The sequence below is a fragment of the Camarhynchus parvulus genome, chromosome 2 (assembly GCF_901933205.1).
Source record: "Camarhynchus parvulus chromosome 2, STF_HiC, whole genome shotgun sequence".
Classification (NCBI taxonomy): domain Eukaryota; kingdom Metazoa; phylum Chordata; class Aves; order Passeriformes; family Thraupidae; genus Camarhynchus; species Camarhynchus parvulus.
Window position 1 is genome coordinate 92,018,627 of NC_044572.1, and position 24,146 is coordinate 92,042,772.

Genomic DNA, 24,146 nt, shown 5'->3' on the forward strand with positions numbered 1-24,146 from the left:
TGAAGGCAGAGGGATAGAGATGCGTCCCATTTGCTATAACAGCATGAATAACAGCTCCACATACACTTTTATTGGAAAACCTTCTGTTTTCTTTCCTGTTTAGGAAGTGCACAGATGAAAGGCTTCTTGCCAAGTGAACTTTCTAGATCACACGCAGAGCAAAATGGGTCAAAGCATTAATTTAAATAGGCCAGTGTGCTCTTTTACAAAATATTAGGCTTAATCTCTGCTTAACATCTCAGCCACCACACAGTCTGCTACAGCAGCAGTGCACATGTCATTGCTAGAGGAGATATCTGAACTCCCCAGCCTGAGTCCCATTTCCTACATTTCATGGAAGCAGTTCAGCTTTGGTAGAAGCACATCTTCTGCCTTCTCACCACCTCTGGCCCCACAAGCACAACGTAACTCTCTGTCCTTAGGCTTCCCTTGTGGCCTTTACAGAGGAATAGCTGCTAGTATCACCTCCTCTCATACACAACTTCCACAGACTTTCCATTCTAGCACACCACCTCCTGAATTCTTCCTTGTTTTGCCTACTTTTCCATAAGCACATTGTAGGCTGCTTGGCAGAGCAGATAGAAATATTAACTGCATCTCTGGAATTTGAGAGGATCTCAGGAGATGGCTCCATGAATGTGCCCTTCTGCAGTAGATGTGGGCCAGCAGATCTCTACCACACTTCCAAATAAGAGCTTACTAACACACTGTCATGTGTCCTTGCTAACTTTAAGCTCCCAGTATCTCTTCCCCTGATCACTTTTCCAGATTCCTCCCTTCTGACTGCCTTCCTCACAAAACTGTCTGAGCTCTCTGGAGTTTTCTGAAATTGTATTACCAGCTGTAGAAGAACACTAGTACCTTGGGAATTAAAAACAACAACTGAAATAGTTCTGTTTTGAATGCTAGAAAACAATGTACTTTCAGAAACAGGATCTCAGACATTCTTTGTTTATACAGATAATTGAAATTACTCCAAGTGCCGAGGGATATGCTTATTTCCATGTTTTTCTCCTCCTACTTCACAGTCATTATATTCAATCCTATTAGATACAGAGATGCTCTGTGACCCTCCTGTCACTCCCCTTCCAGAAGATTTCAAACAAACAAATGAACAACTTGCTGCTCCCTCTTGAAATTTATCTCCCCAACCAGACTCCCTTCAACATATGGGTTTTCAGCTTTGAGAACATGTTTCATTAAGCTGAATGATGCTTGAATATAAAACCAACTCAACAGATTTTCCTTCTGAGCAGTAATATTTGTGCTTATACCTCCGACATCAGCACTCTGCTTTGGTTTGGTCTTAAAACCAAGGGATCCCTTAAATTCAGATGCTATGTTAGCTGAACCTTTTTGTAAATCCAACTCATTCCTGAATTACTGCCTATTTCACTTGTAGGTGCAGATGGATGGCACTACAGTCTCCCAGGAGACTCTCAAGGCAGTACAGAGGCAAATGGAGCACAAAAACATAAACAAGTAGGCCAGAAACAGCAGAGCTAAAAAAATACTTACACTTGTACAGCAGAGAGTCTCCATGCAGCAAAAAAGAAAGAAAAAAGAATATGAATGGGGAAGACAAAGCAATAGCAGTTCTCAGGAAAGGAGGCAAAACCAGGAATCACCAAAATAAAGAAAACTAAAGCCAAAACACTTGGAAGTCTTAGCAGGAAAGGTGACATGCAAGAATGAGGTAAAAATCCCTTGTATTTGGAAGTGCTATACAAATTTGTATTTCCAGAGGATAACCACAGAAATATGTGCTCTCTCATTTGATCTACATTGGGACAAAGTAAGGTTTTCTGACATTTGTTTCCAATATAAGGCACTCGCCAATGGTGCCAACCTGCCACCTGCTGTCCCAATTTTTCCATTTTGCTGGCACCAGTAGCAAGGAAAAAAATGTAATTCTCCTACTTCCTAGTCTGAAAGAAGATTCTGAATTAAAAATTGCCAGTTTGTTGTGGTGTGCAAGCAAGCAAGGAAAATAAAACAAAGCTTCTCTTGAAGGAATGAAAAAGGATGGAAGTCTGTTCTCCTGCGGTTTAAATAAATCTAAACTAAAGGCAACAGTATTTCTCCTTCCCATAAGGAGGTTTAGAGGCGCTGACTTTCAAGCACTTTTGGCACATGAGAAAGATGCTGTTTCATGACTGAAGCAAAACCTTTTCTCTTCCCTTCAAAAATTATAAGCAAAAAAAGGAAGCAGCACAGCCATCACAGGAAATGAAGCAATCCCAAATGCCATATCCCATCTCTTCTATGGCTCAAGACCAACCATGCTCCTCCTGAATTTAGGGTTAGAAAAAATGTTTATTAGAAGTGTGCTTTTGTTTTCAAGTTGGATGGGAACTGCTGCTATTACAACACTGCAGGTGTTAGCAGAATGTGGCAGGAGTAATCATGGTCTGGATTAAGCATCTTGTCAAGAAAGTGCTGCATGTTCTTGCACCCAGCTCCTCTCCTTTATTTTCTTGCTGTCCTCAGGGTCAGTTGTTTGTTTGTTGGGGTTTTGCTTCAGGGTTTTGGGGGTTTTTCAGTTTGGTTTTTTTTGTCTTTATTTTCTTTTACCCTCAGAAACTTTGGCTTTATGCAAGAGTTCTCAGCTAGCAGTGATTCAGGCAAACCACCTCATTACTCTCCATGCACACATATGACTCAATTTCACTGTCAGAATCTATGTTCTCTCTTCTCTTGCCCATCTTCTACACTACCAATCGCTACAGCTGCTCTGAGATTGCTGGAGAGACTGCAGAACCAATTGACAAACACCTTGAAAATTGATACAATCTTAAAAAAAGTGCTCCTGCACACTTCAAAAAATAAACCAGCAATACTGATTCTCTTTCAGACAGCATTTGGGGCAGTAGTCCAGCATTTTCTGTGTATTTAATGCACAGGCAGGAAAGTTATTTGTATTATATATGCAGCTGGAAATGCGATGAGGACCAAAGTGCAAAGTAACACACATAAATGGAAGCAATCCCAGGATTTGAGGGAGTTTACAGTCTATGGTCCTGATCCAACAAGGGCTTATGGAAACTCCTATCTTCCATACTTCAGTGATCTCCTGACTACTGAGGCACTTACAAGGCGCCAAACACCTTGTGGGTGGGGAGTCAGGAGGGAGAAAGAGGCGCACAGCAGGCAACAGGTTAGACGAGGAAGCGCCATTAAGCAAAGCAAAGACCAAGGGACTTGCCTGAAGCCACCAAGGAATCTGGCTGCTCTGCAGGGAACCTAATGCCACTGTCCAGAGCCCTGAAGTGCTAGAGACCATGAGGCCTCTGAACCTTTCCCCTCTTTGTTTGTGCTCAGCATAATTGCAATATGAAGTGGTCTGCCTCGCAGTGTTCATGGATCATCCCTGAAGATGAAATACCAACCCACAACCAAAAACCCCAAGAAAACGAAACCCAAACAAAATCAGAAACTGCATTCTAACAATGTACCAATGAGGTCTGAGATGTCATAAAAATATTTCAAAGGAATTTTACAGAACATATTTATTCAATGCTATACCATTTCAGCTGTATGCGTTTTGTGGGGTACGCCTTTTTAAGAAAGAGGTATAAGAAAACAAGGCATTTTATCACAAGTCCTGTTGTTTACTTTTGCTGTAAGGAAATCTGACCTGCAAAACTGCCATGACACCAGTTCAGTCAATCAACATTTGCCACGCTTCCTTTAGTCTCCTAACCACCTCTGATAGTGTCACACACCTATTGTCTCATTAAAAAACAACAACAACAACAAAAACCCCAATCAACCAACCAACCAACCAACCAATCAAAAAAAAAAAAAAAAAAAAAAAACCAACAAAAATTTCTTATCAAAGCAGAGCAGCAAATTGACCAGTTCTGGGTTTTGCACATGGCATCTTTGGACATGCAGGTATCTCACCATCTATATAGAAAACCTTAGGGACTAGGAAGTTGCTACTGCTTACTTCAACTCCAAAAGATTTTGTGATGTGATTTCCAGGGTGAAAGCCCCCATGTGGCTTCTGAAAACCAGTGATGCACTTCCCACCAGCAGTGACAGTAACCTGAGCCACTCTCCTTAGAATCTGCCCCTTGAATGCCATTGTCCTTGGAAAGTTATATGCAATGCTAAAATCTGTGACACCTAATGGACTGTTTTTCAGTAGACAGGAGAGCAAAGCCCCCCACAGTTCTGAATGTAGGGACCATGATCTTTCATATCAGCTCTTACCTTCATATTTCAGAGTTTGGTACTCTATCTGGAAATGATTGATAGATAGATTAGATAGATAGATAGATAGATAGATAGAATAAATAAGTATGGCATACAAATACTCCATATGTGATTTTCAGGAGTATGTTTACTCGTCTTTCCTCCCTGAAGAGCTGAATTTCTAGAGAAGAAGCTATGGGTTCACTATTAATTCAATTAGTCTCATATAAACCACCCTAACCTTTAGAATTACTTTGTACAGAAATATTTTCTGAAAGAAAAGGAGTAGCACTGCAGTAAGATAAGCTCAGTAGATTTGCCCTTGAGCTTGTTATATTTTACTAGCCAAGAAACCTTTGCTTTTCTGCTTGCCAAGATGTGGTGCATGTACTTAGATATTTCATCAAGAATTTCAGTATTTTCTTTTAATTAATAATTCTGCACTTACATCTTTTGAGCCGTGTAAAATTCCTGCTAATAAACATCCCTGCATAAAAAACCACAAAGCTTCAACTATGAAGAGTGAAAAATCAGACACACAAATTAGACTGAGTGGTTCCTAAAATTACTAAACCAAATGTTTAATTCCATGTTCTGAATTAGTATCCTGCAAAGAATTCGTGCCTGCAACTACCACCTGCAAAAGAAAAAGCAATTCTCCATAGCATCAGTTTTGCCTTCTATTTGCTCATAAAGAGGTTAACATCTTCTGCAGTACCTGGGCTTCAAGATGATCCAAGAGGATGGTTCCAACTACATTACTTTTGCTTTTATAGCTATTTTAGTTAAAAACTAAGTGCAGGGTAGAGAGCTGCTGCGGGTCAGCTAGCACAAACTATATCTTCAAGTCACCATAACCTGCTTGCTTGTCATTGTTTATTACCTTCAGCTGGCAAAAGCCGACCCTAAAATTACTTTGCTCATGACCTAATCTTCCACACAGTAAGAACAAAAAGCTCTTAAACTTGGCAAACATGCAGGGGTGGACACTATTCAAGATAGCCTTAGGCAGTCCTTTAACAGCTACCATATGTATCAGGTGCCCTGGGCAAGAACATCATTAAAGCAGCTCAGAGGCAATGTACTCCTGAATGGGTGTTCAAGCCAGGAAAAACAGGGCTTAGGGCAACTTCATCTAGCAAAGGGTGCTCCTGCCCACAGCAGGAACTTGGATCTAGTGAATCTTTAAAGGTTTCTTCCAACCTAAACCATTTGATGATTTTATGAAAAGAACTGTTGTACCTGTCTGCCCTAGAGCTTCCAGCACTGAGAACCAGCACAACTTCTGCATCTCTCCTTCCATCCAACAACCTGAAGTGAACAGCTACCAAAAGGATAAGCAGTCATCCAGACAAAAACCTACTAGTCATCCTCACACCGTTGTCAGACGCTGTGTGGGCAGATGATGCATTGCTTGTGGTGGCATTTGACAGGGAAAATGCTACAGGGACTAGCACTATCACAGTGAGTTTACTCTGGAGGGGCAAGTGGACTCTATGCTCAGAATTATGATGGGAAGTTTTACTCTTGAAAACTCAGGCACACTTGAGCTGTTGTTATTTTCTCACAGAAAATATTGCTTCAGACATCTCTCCAGCATGCACAATAAATCTTTGTACCCCTCAGACATTTCGAAATATACTTTATGAACTAGAACATTAAAAAAACCTCTCAACTTTCTGAATTTTAAGTCCTGCCTATACTTTATCAAGTTATCTTCCTGTTGAAAACAGGAAATATCTTGACAGGCAACTAGCAAATATTCAAAGACCCTGCATGAGAAACTGAAATACTTGAATAGAATATTTGAGTTTCTTCTATAAAACAAACTGATAGAAAATGTCAATCATTATTTACCCAAGAGAGGATGGCAAAACTCAAAAGGTGACTTATGCAGTGATGACACTAAAGTATGACACCTGATTTAACTAATGCTGCTTGGTCAGACAGTCATGGGGCAGCACATGAGCCTAGGAGGGACAGAAACACAATGAAAGGATTGGAAGATGCCTACCCTGCAAAGCAGCGCTGCTCACCACAAGCATGGAATTAAATGCTGATTGTATAGACACAAACTTCCCAGGAGTATCTAAATACCATGGTATTGGAAATTACTCATAGATAAACTGTAGCAGATAAAATGAGGTTCTGATCAGCTTTGAGTGAAACCAAACTTTTCGATCTGACTTTTCAATCACTTTGTTCTTCTCTCGTTTTTTTCTTCTCATTTTTTTAATATCTGCATACTTGAACATTCTTCCACCTGTTTAAGTGTTTTTGGTTTCAGATTAGTATTCCAGTCCTGCCCCTATACTGACCTCAAAAATTCACACTAACTTGATCTAACATGAGATACAATCTCACTGCAGGGATAGATGCACCACTTTGTAATGAGGTTTTAGCTGACCTGAATAACATCCAAAGAAAGTACGTTTTCCTCTAAGTTGTCCTCTAGTCTAACATAAGATGTTTTGAGAGGAAGCCTGATAGATTTATGAATCAGGCTGTGTGATGCAGTTGTAAATGATAGCAGTGATGAGACTTGATGACTTGGAAGCTGTCTTCTGACCTTTTGGCAGTATGTATACTTGATTGTATTTACTTATTTATTTATTTTGACGTTCCTATTCTGGTAACCCAGCTCATCCTAATCTACTTTTCCTTGACAAAATATAGCAAAGCCTAACGGTACTCTGTAATTGCCTACCCTAACACAGACTTTATCTCCCCTCTTCCTGTGAGGAACTATTCTTTATCCCTGCAATATGAAGTATCAGCGTTGCAGAGCAAAACATGGCAAGCCTCATGTTCTTCTGGGTGAAACAAGAAGCGTGAAGCACTCTTAGTGAGACAGACTCATGCTTGTGCTATTTTCAGTAAGCTCTCCAGATTTCAGAGTAAACAAGATTTCCCCAGACAACACAGATTAAGTACCTGATGCCAACTTGTTCATCTGAGATGCTGGAAGAATCAAAAAAGCAGCAGAAAGGACCACACAACCTATACAGAAAACTCCTCAGCCATTTGAGAAGGTCAGTTTGCCAGATGCTAATTGAATTGTGTCACATCATGGCTACAGAGAGATGTGTGCTACAGAAATAGCATTATCACAGGCTATTCTCATGCTGCTTGCTGTTGCCCCTCTGCCAAAGGTTCCAGAGCAGATATTTTGGCAAGAACTACTCCAAAGGAGCTCCTGCTGATCTACCAGGGAAATAACAAGAAGATTCTTATAAGCAGAGGCTGTGGGAAGATGATTCTGTATCTGTTTGTGCTGAACACCAACTGACTCTATGGTGCTGCAGGCAAAAGGGATTACATGAGTGCTCCCTGACTCAACCTGTGCAAAAGGGCTTTGCCCTCATAACCTGTTAACTCTACCTGAAGCAGGCAGGTGAGTTCTGGGGTGATTCAGCTACTGGCTTAATGGGCAAGCAAATGCAGGTAGGGACAGTCACCTCTGCACCAAGTGGTGGCTGGGTGTCCATCAGCAGGCTGTGACAGCCTATGACCAGCTGGTGCCTGCTGAGATGCCTGTGCTGGCAGCCTGGGCATTCAAATTCTTGCCTGCAGAGTGGCAAAGGGTTGGATTGAGCAGCCAGGAGTGGCACTACCCACAGACTGCACAGCTGCACATTCAAGACCTTTCTGTCCACCACAGACAAACTTCTTAGTAGAAAAAGAACTTAAAATCCCTGCAGGGAAGTTCACCTCTCAAGACCGGTGTTTGGTTTGTTACTGAACTCTCCTCTCCATGTGGCTTTTTCATGACACATGAAGTAAACCAATGGAAACTCAGCATCAGTAAGACAATTACTGCCACAAAGGATGTAAGTGCCTTCTTGTTCCCAGCTGGGAACAAGTTAATTTTCTTCTTAGCATCTGGTACAGTGCTGTATTTTGGATTTAGCATGAGAACACTGTTGATAACATGATGGTGCTTTTACATGTTGCTGAGCAGTGCTTACACTAAATCATGGACTTTTCAGCTTCTCATGCAGCCCTGCCAGCAAGGAGAGTGGGGGTGCACAAGAAGGTGTGAGGGGGCAAAGCCAGGAGAGCTGACCCCAGCTGACCAAAGGGGTATTTCAGACCATATGACATCATGCTCAGCTCATAAAGCTGCAGGGAATTGGCCAGGGGGTGGTGGCTGCTCCTCAGGGTCTGGCTGGGCATCAGTCAGCAGGTGCTGAACAACTGCATCATGTATCACTTGTTTTGTACATTTTTTCATCATTATTACTATACCCCCTTCCTTTTCTGCTCTACTTGTTTTTCTGCTCAAAGCATGAGTTTTGTACTTTTTTTCTGATTCTCTCACGCATCCCACTGTGGGGGAGGTGAGCGTGATGTTCAGCTGCCTGCCAGATGAAATCACAACAACTACACGCCCTCCTCTCCACCCCCAGCACAAATATGGGTCTGCTAAGGCACCAGTATTGCAGGAAGACAAGTGCCTGGTACAGGTGTCACCACCCAAACAGAATATCCAGCAGCTGCATTCCACAGTTCTTCCTATAACCTAGGCAGAAAGCAATCTCCAAATTTATACTACTTTTTTTCTTAAACATGAATGCAGTGCTGTTAAGCAGTTCATCACTTTCTTCATTTACTTCATATCGTGCCAATAATGAACCCTAGATTATAAGAAACAGCTTTGAACTCTAAGAAATCTCAGCTGGTTTAAGAAAAAAACCCCATCTATAAATTATCCATCACCTCCTTCCATTTAGAGACCCAAGAAAAGACATTGAAAGACAGGTTTCTTTTAGAGTGTTTCAGCTGAGAACACGTAACACCCTCATAAGCCTGTACTTGGTACTCTATACATGTATCAAGTACTGAATAAACATGGGTAAGGGCACTGAGGATGCTGCAAAATTATATACAGAGGAAATCAGGAAAAGATAGGTAATGAATAATCACTATTAAAATTAATGTATTCATAATTCTAATGAGGATAACACATAAATTGCAAATAAACACGACATTCTGCAAGATGATCCCACTGATTCTCTTTGTATGGTACTTTCTCAGCCACAGCACTGCATGTGTGAGGAAAGGCTTAAGGAGGACTCTGGCACTGTGCTTTGCTCCTCCTGGTGATATTTCCATAAACTGTCCTAGTTCAGGGTGAGTCAGAAATATGACTGGACTCCCAGTGCAGTAGATTTGCTCACATGCCTGTGAGCCTTTTCAGAAGCCAAGAACACGCTCACATACCATAATGCCAGTTTCTAGCTTCCCACAGAGTGCTGTATTTACTGCACATCAAAGGCCCATTTTGGCTAATGCATACAAGAGAGAAACTCAAGTGTCACAATCAATTTAATCCAGCATTCATCCAGGCTGCTGCCTTTGCCCTCACCCCTATCTGCCTGTTTCTGCCACTCAGGATTTGTTTTGTGGGCTCAACCAGGGGACTAGTTGGTTTGTAAACTAACCTGGGAAAGAAATCCTCTGTGAAAAGCTGAACTGTCAGTCGAATCAATTCCCACACCCAGTTTGTTGTGAGCCTGTGGGCAGGAAAGTGCGAACTGTGTACGGGGGAAAGTGGAAATGCTCATTTCAGCACAAAGAAGAGTTTTGCTGGATTAAGTCAGTCACAGAGCTGGAGCTTTATTTATAGAGCAGGAGAATATAGAGTCCAACAGGAAACTGGGTTCATTTGCAGTAGGTGTTCTGTCTTTCATCCAAAAAGCTGAGTCTATGCTTGAGACAATTCTGTTGCAGGTAAATAGAGAGCAGCAAGAATCTGATATGCTAGTAAGTCAGGGCATACCAGAGAATCTGTGCACTGGTTTTCCTTCTTACAGCATCAGTGCACATGTTCCTGAGTGTGCACCATGATCTCCTCCTTCTGCCAGTGAAAACAACTGAAGAGGTTTCTGTTGTTTTAATTCAAACTTGCGCTGATGGGAAGGGGGCAGGGGCTGGGGGTGGGTCAGGGGAGAAAAGCTTACAGGTGGTGCTTCATGAGTTTGGGGTGGTCTTTTTGTTGTGTTTGTTTGCTTGTTTTCAATAATTTTATTCTTGGTGAGTGCCATTTTTTCCTTTTCTCTGAAAACACTGAGGTCCATACACTCCTTGTCATAAACATACACCACCAATCCACAAGTGTTCTGCTATTTCTGGAAATTTTCTTCTCTATTCTACAGGTGAAATCTATTGTTCAATAAAGAACTTTGATATATTGCTAATGAGATTTTTTTTAAACTTTCCTTCATTGAAATCACAGAACAATTTCTGTTGTTAAAATTAGAAGTAGATGAAAAATGGCTAGCACTCAATATTCATCACAGGCAGTCCTGTCCCATTAGCCACTAGCATTTTTTCAAACACAATTTACCATCCAAGTGTTTCAATCTTAGACTGAAATGCTTTAAAGAAGAGTTATAGGCAAACTTCTGTATTGCAACCTACAATTGCTTTACATGTTTCAAACAACTTCCTACCATATCTCTTCACAAAATAAATAACCTCTACTTTGCTCTAAAAACAATACTTATCCTGGTTGTATGCTTATTACTACCTATAGTAATAAAGTTATATTGCTGAAAGAGATATTTTAAAAAGATGGGTACATGGATTGTTAGTAAAAGAAAAGCTGTTTCTCTCAAAACATCTTTAAATAGTGTCTCGACTCTATTGAGCTCTATTTAGTGCTCTACAAGCCAAAATAATATTCAAATAACTAAAAAAAAAGATTTAAGAAAATAACTGTTAAACACAATCTAACAAAGATGCTCCACTATCTTTCAGTGGGGAATGAGCATTATTTAGTATTTCTTACTTCTGCAAAGTACTAATGTACATGACAACTAGAAGCATTATGGAAATCAAAATCAGATAGTACCTACCTACATGATCACACATACCAGGACACATAATACTCAGTCTCAGTTAAAAAAAGGGTGCATTATTTAAAGGCAGTTTTAAAATGCATGCATGAGTTGAATATGTGTCACACTCATCATATACACACAGGACAATTTAGACAAACCACACTATTTTATGAACTTAATTCATGATTGAGTCTAAGCTATGAAAAGCAGGCCATGGGTTTTCCTTTCATCTGAGAAGAGCAAGTCATTTTCGGCATAAAGATTTTTTTTTCCATCTTAGTTGCATGCAACTTTTATCTAATGACTCATTACCATCAATGCAGCTCTAATCAAATGTAGACAACTAAGACTACATTTGATGCTTCCCTAAGCTGTAGATTAGGGAAGCATCAATTTACTGTAGTGCAGCTCAGGGAGATCAGAAACTCTTGGATGTGTAATGTTCCAGCAATCTCATCCTACACTGGACCACTCAATTGCTCCCAGTGTTCCTCACAACTCATTTAACATACTGGCAAATACTGGCATGACTGACAAGTCTTTCATATTATGGGCTCTCAGGCCACTGTTAAAGGCTGGATAAGAAATTTACCCTAAGCTGAAGCTAATAAGTGCTAATGCAGAGTTTGGTATTTAGGAAATCCTAATCCTCACAACAGAAAATACTAGCAATAACATTCAGTATTTTTCAGTGATACATTTTGTGAGCCCATTTGTAGATATTTCATTCTGTCTTGTCTGTGTTGTTTATACATATCTAAATTTCTTCTCTGTCAGGGAAATCCTCCCAGCCACAGCCACTCTGCTCTCTGCTTGAGAATAGGTGGGCAGGCTCTGAAATAGTGCCTGTCTGTTCCCTCTATCACCAGCAACGGAGGCTTCAGATCCCTTTGCTGCCAAAGTATTCCAAACTTTTCTGTATTCAGCTTTCAATGCACACATGAAAACAAATAGCTCATAAACATTTTATTACCAATATATCCTCCTCACTCCCAGTCATTAATATAGCTTCAGTGATAGACAATCTACCTACAACCACAGTCAAATGTGAATCCAGACCCAGTTTTCCCCCCATTGTTGAAATCCAGATTCAAGGGAAGCTGGTAAATAACAACATGAAGCTGTATGGTTTACCCCAGCCAAAATACTGATCTAAATAGGATGGATGAAGAAAACAAGAACAAAGAATTGATGAAAATAATGGGGGTTTGCAAAACAAATCCTGTTTTGCAAATGGGAAACAGCTTCCCCCAAATGGTGGTCCAAGCTCAGTGCCCTTCCTTCATGGCCAAAATCTCTTCTTCCCAAAACATCTTGACAGCCAGTTGGAGCAAGGCTGAGCTTAGAACAGGCAATTTTTCTCTGGCATCCCAGCAGCATAGTCAGCCTTATCCTACTTTCCAAATACTTTTGGCTGTAGGAGATTAGGCTCCCAAACAAGCACAATACCAAGCTGCAATTCAGGGTTTCAGGTTTGAGCTTTGCCTAACACACAGCCAGGTGCATTTAATCAAAAGGCTAAGATCTACCTAAGGATTTCCAATGACCAAGCAAGGCAGAGTCTTGGACTAATGCCATTTTATCTAAATATCTATTTCACATTTAAGATTTAAAATATTCAAAATTAGGTTCCCGATTATAGTTCATAAAAGCATATGTTTCTCTTTCTAGTAAAATCTCTCAGCTATATATCTGTGTCCTGCACTGACCAGCTCATAAAGCATTCCTTGATGTCCCTTTCAGAAGGTTCCTTGTTTCCACACAAATACCTATGTGACACTTAAAATCTGCCACAAATAAGGTTATGTTTATCAAGATAATATCTGAACTCTGAAGGATTTTCCCATAGCTAAAATGAATCACTTGGAAAGTGCTCTCTTTGAAGTTACTAACTCCACACAGAAGATTCATTCTTGAAGTGTTTTTAGTTGCAAGAAACTCAGTACAAACACTAGCTCAGTAAAAATCCCTGTATCACTCAGCCTTTTGGAGCTGTGCCATTGTGTCAATGTTAAAGTTCAACAACGCCAAGTTCTAAGTCCTACATGTGGGTTGGGGCAGATACTGGACTGAGAGCAGCCCTGAGGAGAAGGACTTGGGGTGTTTGTGGATGGGAAGCTCAAAAAGACCTGACAATGTGCACTTGCATCCCAGAAAGCCAGTTGTATCCTGGGCTGTATCAAAAGCAGAGTGGACAACAGAGCGAGGGAGGGGGTTCAGCCCCTCTACTCTTATCTTGTGAGAACCCACCAGGAGTGCTGTGTTCCAGCTCTGAGGCCCCCAATTTAAGGACATGGACCTGCTGGAATGAGTCCAGATGAGGCCATGAGGATGATGAGAGGCTGGAGCACCTCTCCTATGAAGACAGGCTGAAGGAGCTGGGGTTGTTCAGCCTGGAGAAGAGAAGGCTCCAGGGAGACCTTACAACAGTACCTAAAGGAGAGCTGCAAAAAGGCAGGACTTTTCACAAGGACATGTAGTGATAGAAAAAAGGAGAAATGGCTTCAACTGAAAGAGGATGGATTTTGATAAGAATATTAGGAAGAAATTCTTTACTGTGAGGGTGATGAGGGACTGGAACAGGTTGCCCAGAGAAGTTGTGGATGCCCTGTCCCTGAAAATGTCCAAGGCCAAACTGGATTATGCTCTGAGCAACCAGGTCTAATAGAAGATGTCCCTGTCCACAGAACATGATCTTCTATGTCCCCTCTGACCCAAACTATTCTATGAATTCATCTATTTATTCATCTGTGTATTTTTACAGCAGCAAGCAACATCATTTGCAGTCAGGATGCAAAAAGCAGCTCCCAAATATGGATTACAGTTTTTAATAAATGGATTCTTTAGCACTGACTAAGATTACTGTCTCATGTTTATTTGATGCTTCATTCTCTTCAGAAATTAGATACTGATGAGAATCTGGATCACAAAGGTATTTGAATCTCTGTGCAAGATGAGGGTGAATGAAGAGAATGAAGACATATAAACACTTCTGAAGATAAGTACAGTTAGCATCTAATGCATTTTTTAGAGAGTGTAAACAGCATCACATTTCCATTATTTTAATATGGCCAAAGTGAAGGGTAACAGTGGAGTGATATGATGCTGTCATATAACCATGGTGATTGAGATAAAGACAGGAGCTATTTTTTACATTTCCAGTATTACTATCCTAACAGGCTACAAGAATAAATTTAAAGGCAGAGTGTGGGGTGTCAAAACAAGCCTTTAGTTTTCTATATATGAAGCCAGCATGCAAAAACTAACTTACAGGTACAGCGTTCAGATGCCACATATTTTACTGGGATGTCTCTCCCATAGGAGCTAGGGCTCAAAATGATTACTGAATGTTGGCCACAGAAAGCTTCTGGAACGTGACAGTACCAGCGATGAACCAGATGATGTAATCAACACCACAAACCTCACAGGGATTTGTGATGCTCAGACAAATATTGTCTCAAATCAGCTCTCAGTGAAACAGGAGGTTTGGAAGGGAGAACCTATTTTAAGCTGATATTTGCAATGAAGGTGTGCTTTTGTTTTACAGATAAATGAGACCAACAGCTCCTGGAGACAGCAGCAGCCCTGCTGCTCCTTCTCTGGTACTGTCTGACTCTGCAGTACATTTATTCAGGGAGTTGAATCAACAAACCTTCTACAAAAAGCTGCAATCAGTTTTTCTACCATCTTAGCTTCTGGTGAAAGCACATGGCCAAGGAATCAGGTAGGAAGGTAGAGCAGAGAGCTCATCCCTTGCAGGAGTGACCACCCATTAGACTGACTAATCTGTAATAGAGAAAACGCGTGCTAAAGTTCCTGTCCACAGTAAAGCTCCCCAACAGACAGAGCTGAGTGGAGGGGAATTTGAGATTGAGAACAGTTATATTTGCAATCATGTGGGTTCACATCTTGTAAGGATGATGATATGGCACAGAGCCATCTTTATAATAAAGTCACACATAAATCAACTTCTGTTCATGGTCAGTAACATAACTTTCAGGCAGAAATATTTTTTGTTACAGGTGAAAGAAAACTAATTAGAAGAAAGACAAAGGCAGAAAGCAACTTGTTGTCAAAGCATAGAATGGTCCAAATTATTACCTCAGCTGAAGCTCTGTGAAACTGTGCCCCATGAAAGAGGTGTTTACTGCACTAGCAGTGTATACAAGGGAAAGGCCCTTGAACAGGCACGAGGAAAGAAGTGAAGAAAAGGGAAAAGCTTTTCTTCTGCTGAATAACAAGATGCAGTTCAGGAAAAGTCTTCCAAGCTAACATTTACTTCTTTTAGAAGCTAATTCCTAACTTCAGTCTCCCGGTACCACAAATGTGCTAAATGATATTCTGAAAAGCATCTTCCCTCATTAAGCACCTGTGTGCTTAACCACACAAGCTGTGGAATGTGTCTTACCATACAAGTGTCCAGATCCTCCAAACGTTCTATCTCTGTCAACTCCTCCACTGTGATCATGGAGCGTTTAGTGGGCTTTTCTTCAGCTAACTCAATCTCCAGTGATTCTTGCTGTGGAAGCGGTTTGCCACGTCTGGTCAAATGGTCAGCCTGGAGATAAAGACAGGAACACGCCAGTCAAACTTAAAAAAGACAAAGAGAACCCAACCAGTAAGTTTACAGAATTTCAGTGATCAAAAATCCTGGAAGACCAAGCACAAAAGCAAAGCTCAGTTATGTTGGTTAGTCCTCACACTGGGTTTGTCTTATAAAGAAAATAAAAGCGGGGAAGGGAAGTTTTTCTTGAACCATTTTTTTAAATTAACAAAGACATGTACAATATCAGCCAATCATAATTATTCAATGACCAAAATGTTATAATCTGCTATTCACAAAAACCCCACAGTTTTAAATACCTCAGGTCTGTTTCACTGAAGAAATAGATGGGGAAAAGCTGTAACAACAGTAAAGTTTGTTTTTAGACCTGCATACCAAAAACTGCTACTAGGACCACAGAGAATGTTATAGAAACCACCCTGGGTTGTATTTGGAATGGGGTGGGCTCATGATGTCATGAAAATGATGAAATATTTTCTAGTTCTTTTGATAACTGAAGAGAATATTTTGATAACTGAAAAGAATATAAAAATATAAAACATGTGCTAAAAGCAAATATTTGAAGATCAGTTGTCCCAAATCAGTTGGTCACAGAAGTCTTCAAAGAGGCACCTAGGGAGAACTGTAGTCCACTGCTTCACATCAGCACAATGCAGCACAACCAGTGGATTGCTGTTTTGTTAACCATCAAAAAAGGTCAACAGATGACCTGAGTTAATTGTAGCCCATTTAGTCTGGTGTCTACTTAGGAAAAGCAACTGGAGAGCTGCAATGATTTTATCTTCAAGCACACTAAAATAGCTGCAATAATAATTAATGCTAATCGTCATCTCATTAGGCAAACTGAGGTCTTGTCAAACAAGGTTAATTTTTCAAAGTTGCCTCAAACACTACCATGCCAATGCAACAAACACAGACATTTGTGGGTGGTTGAATTAGTAGAACATGACACTCCAATTTAAGGAGCTGGCTGAGAACTGCATCAGTGCATTTAATCTTTGCTGCACGAAGAACTAGCTGCCAGCTCTCAGATTGCAGCTGTCAGTTGAAGATTAACAGTGTCAAATTAGACAGGAGTTTCCCTAGCAATGTTTTTGAGATCTGTACTCCTCAAGGTTTTCATCAGTGCTATACCATCTCAAAGAACCTAGAGGTAACAGAAACACAGCAGAGTTAAATGGCCAAAGGGACATGTTAGTCATGTAGGCCAAAATGGATCACAAAGCAAATCAACCCAACCCAAAATGTACAGTCATTCCTTAGAAACCAAGAGCACTGGCAATTAGCCAATTCCACAATCCTGAAAAACAACAAGCATCCAGAAGCCTTTAGTGGGAGGGAGGTCCAGCAAACCTGGTCCTAAAATTAAGTTGCCACTGAAACTCTGACAGAAGGAAGGAATTCTTATATTCTTGGCCATGTAAATACAAGGAATAAGGAATATCAGGAGACAAACAACTTCATTCCTGTGGACTCTGTTGGTTAAAACACTTAAATAGTCTGTATGGTTCTGGAAACCACAGTTTTAAAAGTGACTTCTTAAACAGCTGGAAAAATTGCAGAGGATTTTCAGTGAAGTGACTCAAAGGCTGGAGAAAATGATGTACTGTGCAGGAACCTGGGCATGTCCAGGTTATGCAATACCGCTGGGCAGACACAGCCCAGTCACTGCTCATTCCAGCTGAGCTGCCTCCAGGACAAACTGGAGCTCCTTCATGTGCTCTCTCCCACAGCAGGCTGCTGCTGCTGCATAGCTCCAGATACCAGAAGTTGTACCTTTACACAATGCTGCTCTGTATTACAAAGATGCATGCTCAAGTAACTAAGTAACTAAGTCTTTTAAAAGTCCATTAAAAAAGGGGGGGCAGAAAGAGTGATTTGTTTATTTGTTTTATGTGTGTGAGGACTTTCACAGAGAGGAAATAAAGAGAATATATAGTTCCCTTATCTTGGTGAGAAAAGCATCTGAGAAAAAATCATAACTGCAAGTTGAAGCCAGAGAAATTTCAATTAGAACTGAAGAGCAACTTTAATCAGAACAACCACCCACTAAGTTATTTAAAAAAAAAAAGAGTACTGGATTGTCGTTAAAGCCTCATTGCATTAGAAGCAAAAAAGATCTTCTGTGGATACACAGTAGTTTATTTCTTCTACTCTTGATGAGGCAAGTACCTCTATAATAAATATTTGTGCCTTCCAACAGCTCAGGACCTTCAAGTAGGAGTGCTTCCTACTTTCCGACTCATTTCTCTTCAAACTTGATACCTCCATTTCTGAGTTAACCTCAAAACATATTCATTCAGGGAACAAGGTCCCAGCAGTACCTGAAGAATCCTAAAGAATGAAATCTTACCTCTCATTTCATGAGCAACCAAGCCTTGTACTCTCACCTTTATAAATACTAGGACTGGTCTTAACTAACAACTCAATACTGCATTCTGATGGCATTTTTAGTTTGAGATCTGACAACAGCTCAAAAGATAATAGGACAAGTATGTAACACAGTCTCTTCCAAGGTTACATCTTTCTTACAGCAAGAGCCCCAAAATTATATTTCAAAAGATGTCAAGATGTCAACGAAAATAAGACAAATTTCAAAATAGAGCTGTCAAAGAGAAACTGAACAAGTTATAAATATAAATGCATTGTTGAGATCTGATATATTAGATATCAACCAAGAAAAAACTCACCAGTTTGTGGTGGCAATGGGAAAGTGCATCCAGGATTTCATCTACAACTCGGTCAGACAGGAAAGAAGCCACTGTCAGCTTTACTTCACTGTGTGAGGATTAAAAATGAGAGAACTTCTTAATTCACACAGGAGATTTTCATCTTTATTACACATTCAACAGTGTGACGATTATCCACTGTGTTGTCATTTTATTTGAAGTAAAACATTAGAGGGTGTCAGGATACATGACTGCAGGTTTCAGAAATAAACTCATGAATCACACAATAAACACAGGAGCCTCTGTACCATATTTAACCTGCTTCTCACAGTTTTCCATGAAATGAAATGAAAACATCTGGGTAAGAGAGATGAATAAAAATAAGAAGTGAAACTCAGAGAGGAATACTCCACCACTAAAATCAGACAAACACGTATCCAAGATGAATGGGATTAGGACAGTGCTGCCTATAGAACACTACTCCACTGAACAACTACAATCCATTCATTTCCTCAATTCTTTTTTGTGATCAGCTGGTAAGGACAAGTGTACAATGCCGTTTCTTCAGCCAATGCCATCACAACTTTGCTTCCTCTTTTGCTCTAGGTAACCATTTTCTGTTTCAAGTACTTCATGTCAGCCATTTTTCCACTGCACAGACATATGTGGAACACCACCACACCTCCACAGTGAGCTTAGGTTACCCTAGTAACTCCCCCTCAAGGAAATATGTACCTTGAATTGCTCCCTTGGGGTCCCATCTTTGGTGACAGCACCAAATGCTCTGGCTGTGGAGGGCAGCTGATGTGGAGCCAACAAGCATGACTGCTGCAGCCCAAAGCTCCACCTCTGCTGCCTCTGCTTTCAACAACAACTCTTTCAACTGGCATTTGCCAGCAAGTGACATGATTTTGGTTTATGGTTTTTATGTGTGGACTGAGCTGTATTGGATTAACAAAGCTATTGCTGTCTGGAGCTAGCATTACTGCTGCAGAGAACCTGGAGAAAAAGGTAAGGAATTCATTGGAAAGGCAATGCAATTCATAGGGAGGAAGAATGGCCAAGCCACAGTGGGAAGAGAATAGGAGTGAAGGAATCTCCCTCAGCTACCAAAATTAATTTCAAATAATATAAGGCAGGAAAGATCACAGTGTGGCACCCTCACCTCACTGACATTTCCAGCTTCTACAAGAAGAGACAGTATTATTGCCCTGGGGCCAAGATTTATTTGATAGCACTGAAGTGAAGAAAACTTACTCCCTGAACCATTTTAAACACTCCGAAGGTATAACAAAAGTCTTTAACACCTTTTCCTGCCTATTTTGCTGTACTCTGCAAAACTGTTTCCTTCCTCCTCAAAGATATTAGCATCTCAATGCAAAATGTCACGCTTTTCAAGCATCAGGCAGAAAGGAACTGAAAAGGTTTAAGTACAGGTTAACAACATTATACTGTGTAAATATACTGTCTGGTATATATTCAGTATGGAAAAAAGCAATAAAAGGTCAGGTAAAAGCCTCTTTTTTTTTTTTTTTTTTTTTACAGGACAAACTAAGAGTTATTTAGGGTAGTGGTTTCTGCTCCAGGTTTGTGGTTTGAATATCCAAGTTTCCATTTTTTAAGTACGTCTGTCTGCTGTGCACAGCTCCCACACAAAGTCTTAAAGTGATTGCTCCAGCTATAGGACATGACCAAACATAACAACAGAGAAAGCACTGCCACTCAAAGCAAATAGTGTAATTTCCTTCTATTTCATCAATCCAGTGTTAAGTGAGAAAATAACTTTTTTTTAAAAAAGTATTAGTCATGAAAATGTTATTTGCATACCACAAATAAAATCTTTCTCTAAATAAGAGAGCACATGCATTCATGATCTTAGTTAACATCCCTAGAGATTCCAAATATATGAATCTGAGTTCCCAGACCTGTAGGACAATTTCCTGCTCTTTGAATGCCACAATATGCTTCCTTGTGAGTCACAAAAGCATTCCAAAATTCTTCTACTACACAAACACACATACACACAACCCAAAATCCAAATTTCAATTTTCTTAGATTAGCCTCCTCAAGTACCTAATTTTATTGAGGATATCAATTCCAGATTGCTCCAAGAGGACATTTTTTACAAAAGTGCGTGGGATGGAAATCTTCTCGGTGCTGGCCTCAATGAGGTCCTCACGGATGCGAGCCTTCTTCATTACATTTGGGCAAAGGTTTTCTGCTGCATCCACCATAGACTCAAGGAGTGTCTGCAGCACAGTAAGCAAAAAATAACATTAGACACTGGCATTCACTTCAGCTGGGAGGTGACAGCATTATTCTGTCGAATATGACACTTTTAGACTTGTATTTTTTACAATTCTTCTTCTGCTTCCCAATCTATTTTGCATCCAGCTGCAATATAAGACATTTTACAAAATATAGCTTTGAGAATCAAAACACTTGTTCTGAAAATGACCCGCGACTGCACTTGTTTGCCTTTTCAAATATGAAACATTTACATCTCTGTGTGTTGAACTGTCAGAACAAATTAGCTTCCCTTGTGCACCCACCACTGCAGTGGATGCTCTGCTGCAGCTGCCTTCCCACTAAACTGTGCCCTGAATCACCAATTTTCATCAGTGCTCCAGACCTGCCAATTTGTAAGAAGCATCAGTAAATGAGGAAGAGAGATCCTGAGAACTCAGCAGGCTGTAGATGGCTGGAATATACCAGCTGAATATTAAGAAGTAGACACAAGCACGATCTGCAGTTGCCATGCAAACCTTTATATGGCTCTCATATACATTTATACATGTAAATCTACAGCAAACCTTAGATATAGCCAACAATTTTTATTCACACAGAATCACAGAATGGGTGAAAGCTTGGGAGGGACCACTGAAGGTCACCTAGTCCAACCTCCCTGCGCCAGGTTTCCCTAGAGCACATGGCACAGAATAGTGTGCAGAGAGTTTTCGAGTATCTCCAGTGAGGGAGACTCCACACCCTCCTTCAGGCAACCTGTTGCAATGCATGGCCACCCACACAGGAAAAATCCAAAGGAGGGTGGGGAAAAAAAAAGGAACAGGCCAGAGCCCAGTTTACTGAAATGGGCCAACTTGTCTCTGATAAGAGTGAGGGTTGAGAAGCAAAATAATAAAATAAAAGAAACAACATTTCCATGGAATGGTAAGCCTAAATCTTACCTAGGCACTTGTAAACTGTACAAAAATAAGAACTGCACTCCTTGAAAATGCTATTGATTTCCTTTTTCTTCTCAATCCCATACCACAGGTGAGTGACTGCAAATTCAACTCCATTGTATCAGAGCTTTTTTTTCTTTGCACAGCCCTACCATAACTAGTAATTTCCTTATGCAGACAATGAGCAAGAAAAAAACACCATTGCTGCATAAAAATTTCAGTGATTCAAAGCAGCATCTTTCAGTCTGTAGCTTTTACAGACCGGAAAAAAAACAACAAAGCAACACGAAGCAGCCACAGTGTACAGGAAAATCCAATCTTTGCAACATTTGATTTAGGGACAACTGCCATTATAGCGAATAATATATCTTCTTGCTGGGTTCTCAAGATGCCCTTTAAGAACTCTTCCCACATGACCTCCTTCAGTCCTCAAGCAGATTCTGGGGCAGCATGACTAATGAAAAGACTTTCAAGCCTCTGTGGCCATATCCCCATGGGGGATGAACAACTTGAATGTTAGAGAACACTGTGCCAAGTAAACTACTAATCAGAGTTCCTGACACATCCATTTTTTTCCATAGCATCTATTCATTGGTACAATTGTGTAGTTTATTGTGAAAAAAATCATCCAAGAGTTACTGATGAATCACAATGATAAAAGTGATAGACTTGCTATGCTGAATTACAATTGCAGTCTAAGCAGGGTCTTTCAAAATAGATCATGTGAAAAAATGCTCTGAGAAGGCATCACCGGGAAGTAGCAGGAAAAACTAGACCTTTCCTGAAACTTCCAAAATCAATTTTCACTCAAAAAAACTGAGAGAATGTGCAATTTAAGTCAAACAGAGTTTGGATCTTATCTTTAATTGTGCAGCTCAACATAATTTCTCTACTGGTGGATTTTAGCTGTTGATGTCACATGACCATTATCTATAGAAGGTATCTACAGAAACCCTTCCTCGCCTCCTAATTCCATACCCAAACCTTTTACTGATGGAAAGCCATAGCTATCAATATTGACTGTGAAAGTGCACGCATTTCAGTCACAGGGCTGCAAGTACCAGTCACCAGGTGAAAGAAAAGAACAAAGTACTACACACAGTTAAAGAATTTTAACATTCAGGAGAAAGATACGGTGAGGAAAAGGACTGAAGAATGATGATATCAAAATAAAAACTGGAACAGATGATGGAGTCAACAAACCCTTTGCTCCAGGACAAAATTTAGGAAGAATATTTTGAGCACTTCTGTCATTACAAAGCAATCGTGTTTGTATAGGTTCCACTTGTCTTGCTTATTTTCCCTTGGGCTTTTGCTGACTGAATAATGCATCTCCAGGTTCTGTGTGTCCACAGTGACACCAGCAGGAGAAGAAAAAGGCAAGGGTCTTGCTATAATTTTTCCTCTGGTCAACTCAACTGATTCCAATATATTGTTTTTCCTTATTCTAACTCCTTTCTTCATCTGTCTTCCTTTCCTTTAGTTAAAAAAAAAAGGAAAAGAACCTCTTATTTACTTAAAATATGTTCATTGCCTTTAACCAATTTCCAAACTTCATTTTAGAATCACAGTCCAGTTGCTATGGAAACTAAAAATCAAAACTCATCTTACAGCACACAGGATTTTTTTTCCCCCAACAATTACAAAAAGAATTGTCCTTATGTGAGCTCCCTTATCTATCTTTACAAATAATAAACTGCTTATGATGTTTTGAATTGACCTAAACAACTGGGGGGAAAAAGTAATTCTAATCCATGTTCAACAGTTTTTCCTCCATACATAGAACTTAAAAGAAAATCCTTCCACCTTAATTGAAAATTAATAAAATGAGTGTTGGAGTATACAAAGAGCATTATGGCTTTATAGTTTTTTGTAAACCACTTAAATGTGAATGTCACACAGATCAAAAGTAAATGTAAAAGTTAGAATGGCTGAGCTAAAGTGCCTTTTGTTGTAAATGCGTAAAAGTGTAAATGGAAAACACATTAATTCAGGAACATTCCAAATGCTGAAGAGGCTTTTTTTTCACCCCCCATAAGACTCTCCAAGATGAACTTACTTAAGTGCATAAGCCCAGCGCAAAGGGCTGACCTGACTACTCTTGTCCCATTAATACCCCAGAGGTTCCGCTGGGAAGAATCTTATGGATAAACCATGTCTGCAGAAATCTTCACCATATTTCATGTAACGGGGAAAGGGAGAAACATACTAAAAATAGAGCTCCATTTTCCTCCTCATTAACTTTTTAATTTCAAAAAAGTAATTAGTAATATGGCATTATTATTGTTCTTCATTATATTCCCACTGACTGAAGCATTTTCATGTTTCAATTGAAAGATCAAAGAATCTGAAGATGAAGGTTGTAAAGTTTTTAAATACTGCAGAACACAGACAAAGCAGCTTAGTCACAAACAGAAGTTGATCTGAGCTGCCCCAGAGCCATATTTTTAAATTCATCAGCTTCCATACAGATCCCTACTGTTGTTAAAATTTCTCCACCTTGTCTTCTTCCTGGACTGATACCTTTGCACATGCTGTATGGATGGCTCTTTGCTTGTTACACAGGAAGAGAAAACATAACTGAAGGTGCAAGCTTCTGAGCAGGAGCTGGCTGAGCACACAGGTGAGAATACTGACAGATCAATGACATCTATTTCAAGCTGAGGTTTGGCAGGCAACTTGT

General features: G+C 40.1%; 1 protein-coding gene across 4 annotated transcripts in view; it reads right to left on the minus strand.

Moving 5' to 3' along the window:
* Nucleotides 1–24,146, minus strand: part of CARMIL1 (capping protein regulator and myosin 1 linker 1) — a 189,095-nt gene that overhangs the window by 25,554 nt on the left and 139,395 nt on the right. For all 4 annotated transcript variants that reach the window (XM_030943984.1, XM_030943981.1, XM_030943985.1 and 1 more), the window contains 3 exons: nucleotides 20,352–20,527; nucleotides 18,300–18,387; nucleotides 15,454–15,603 (listed from right to left, as the gene is read on the minus strand). In XM_030943984.1, the coding sequence (XP_030799844.1) occupies nucleotides 15,454–15,603; nucleotides 18,300–18,387; nucleotides 20,352–20,527 (414 nt within the window). The remainder of the gene's footprint in view (nucleotides 1–15,453; nucleotides 15,604–18,299; nucleotides 18,388–20,351; nucleotides 20,528–24,146) is intronic.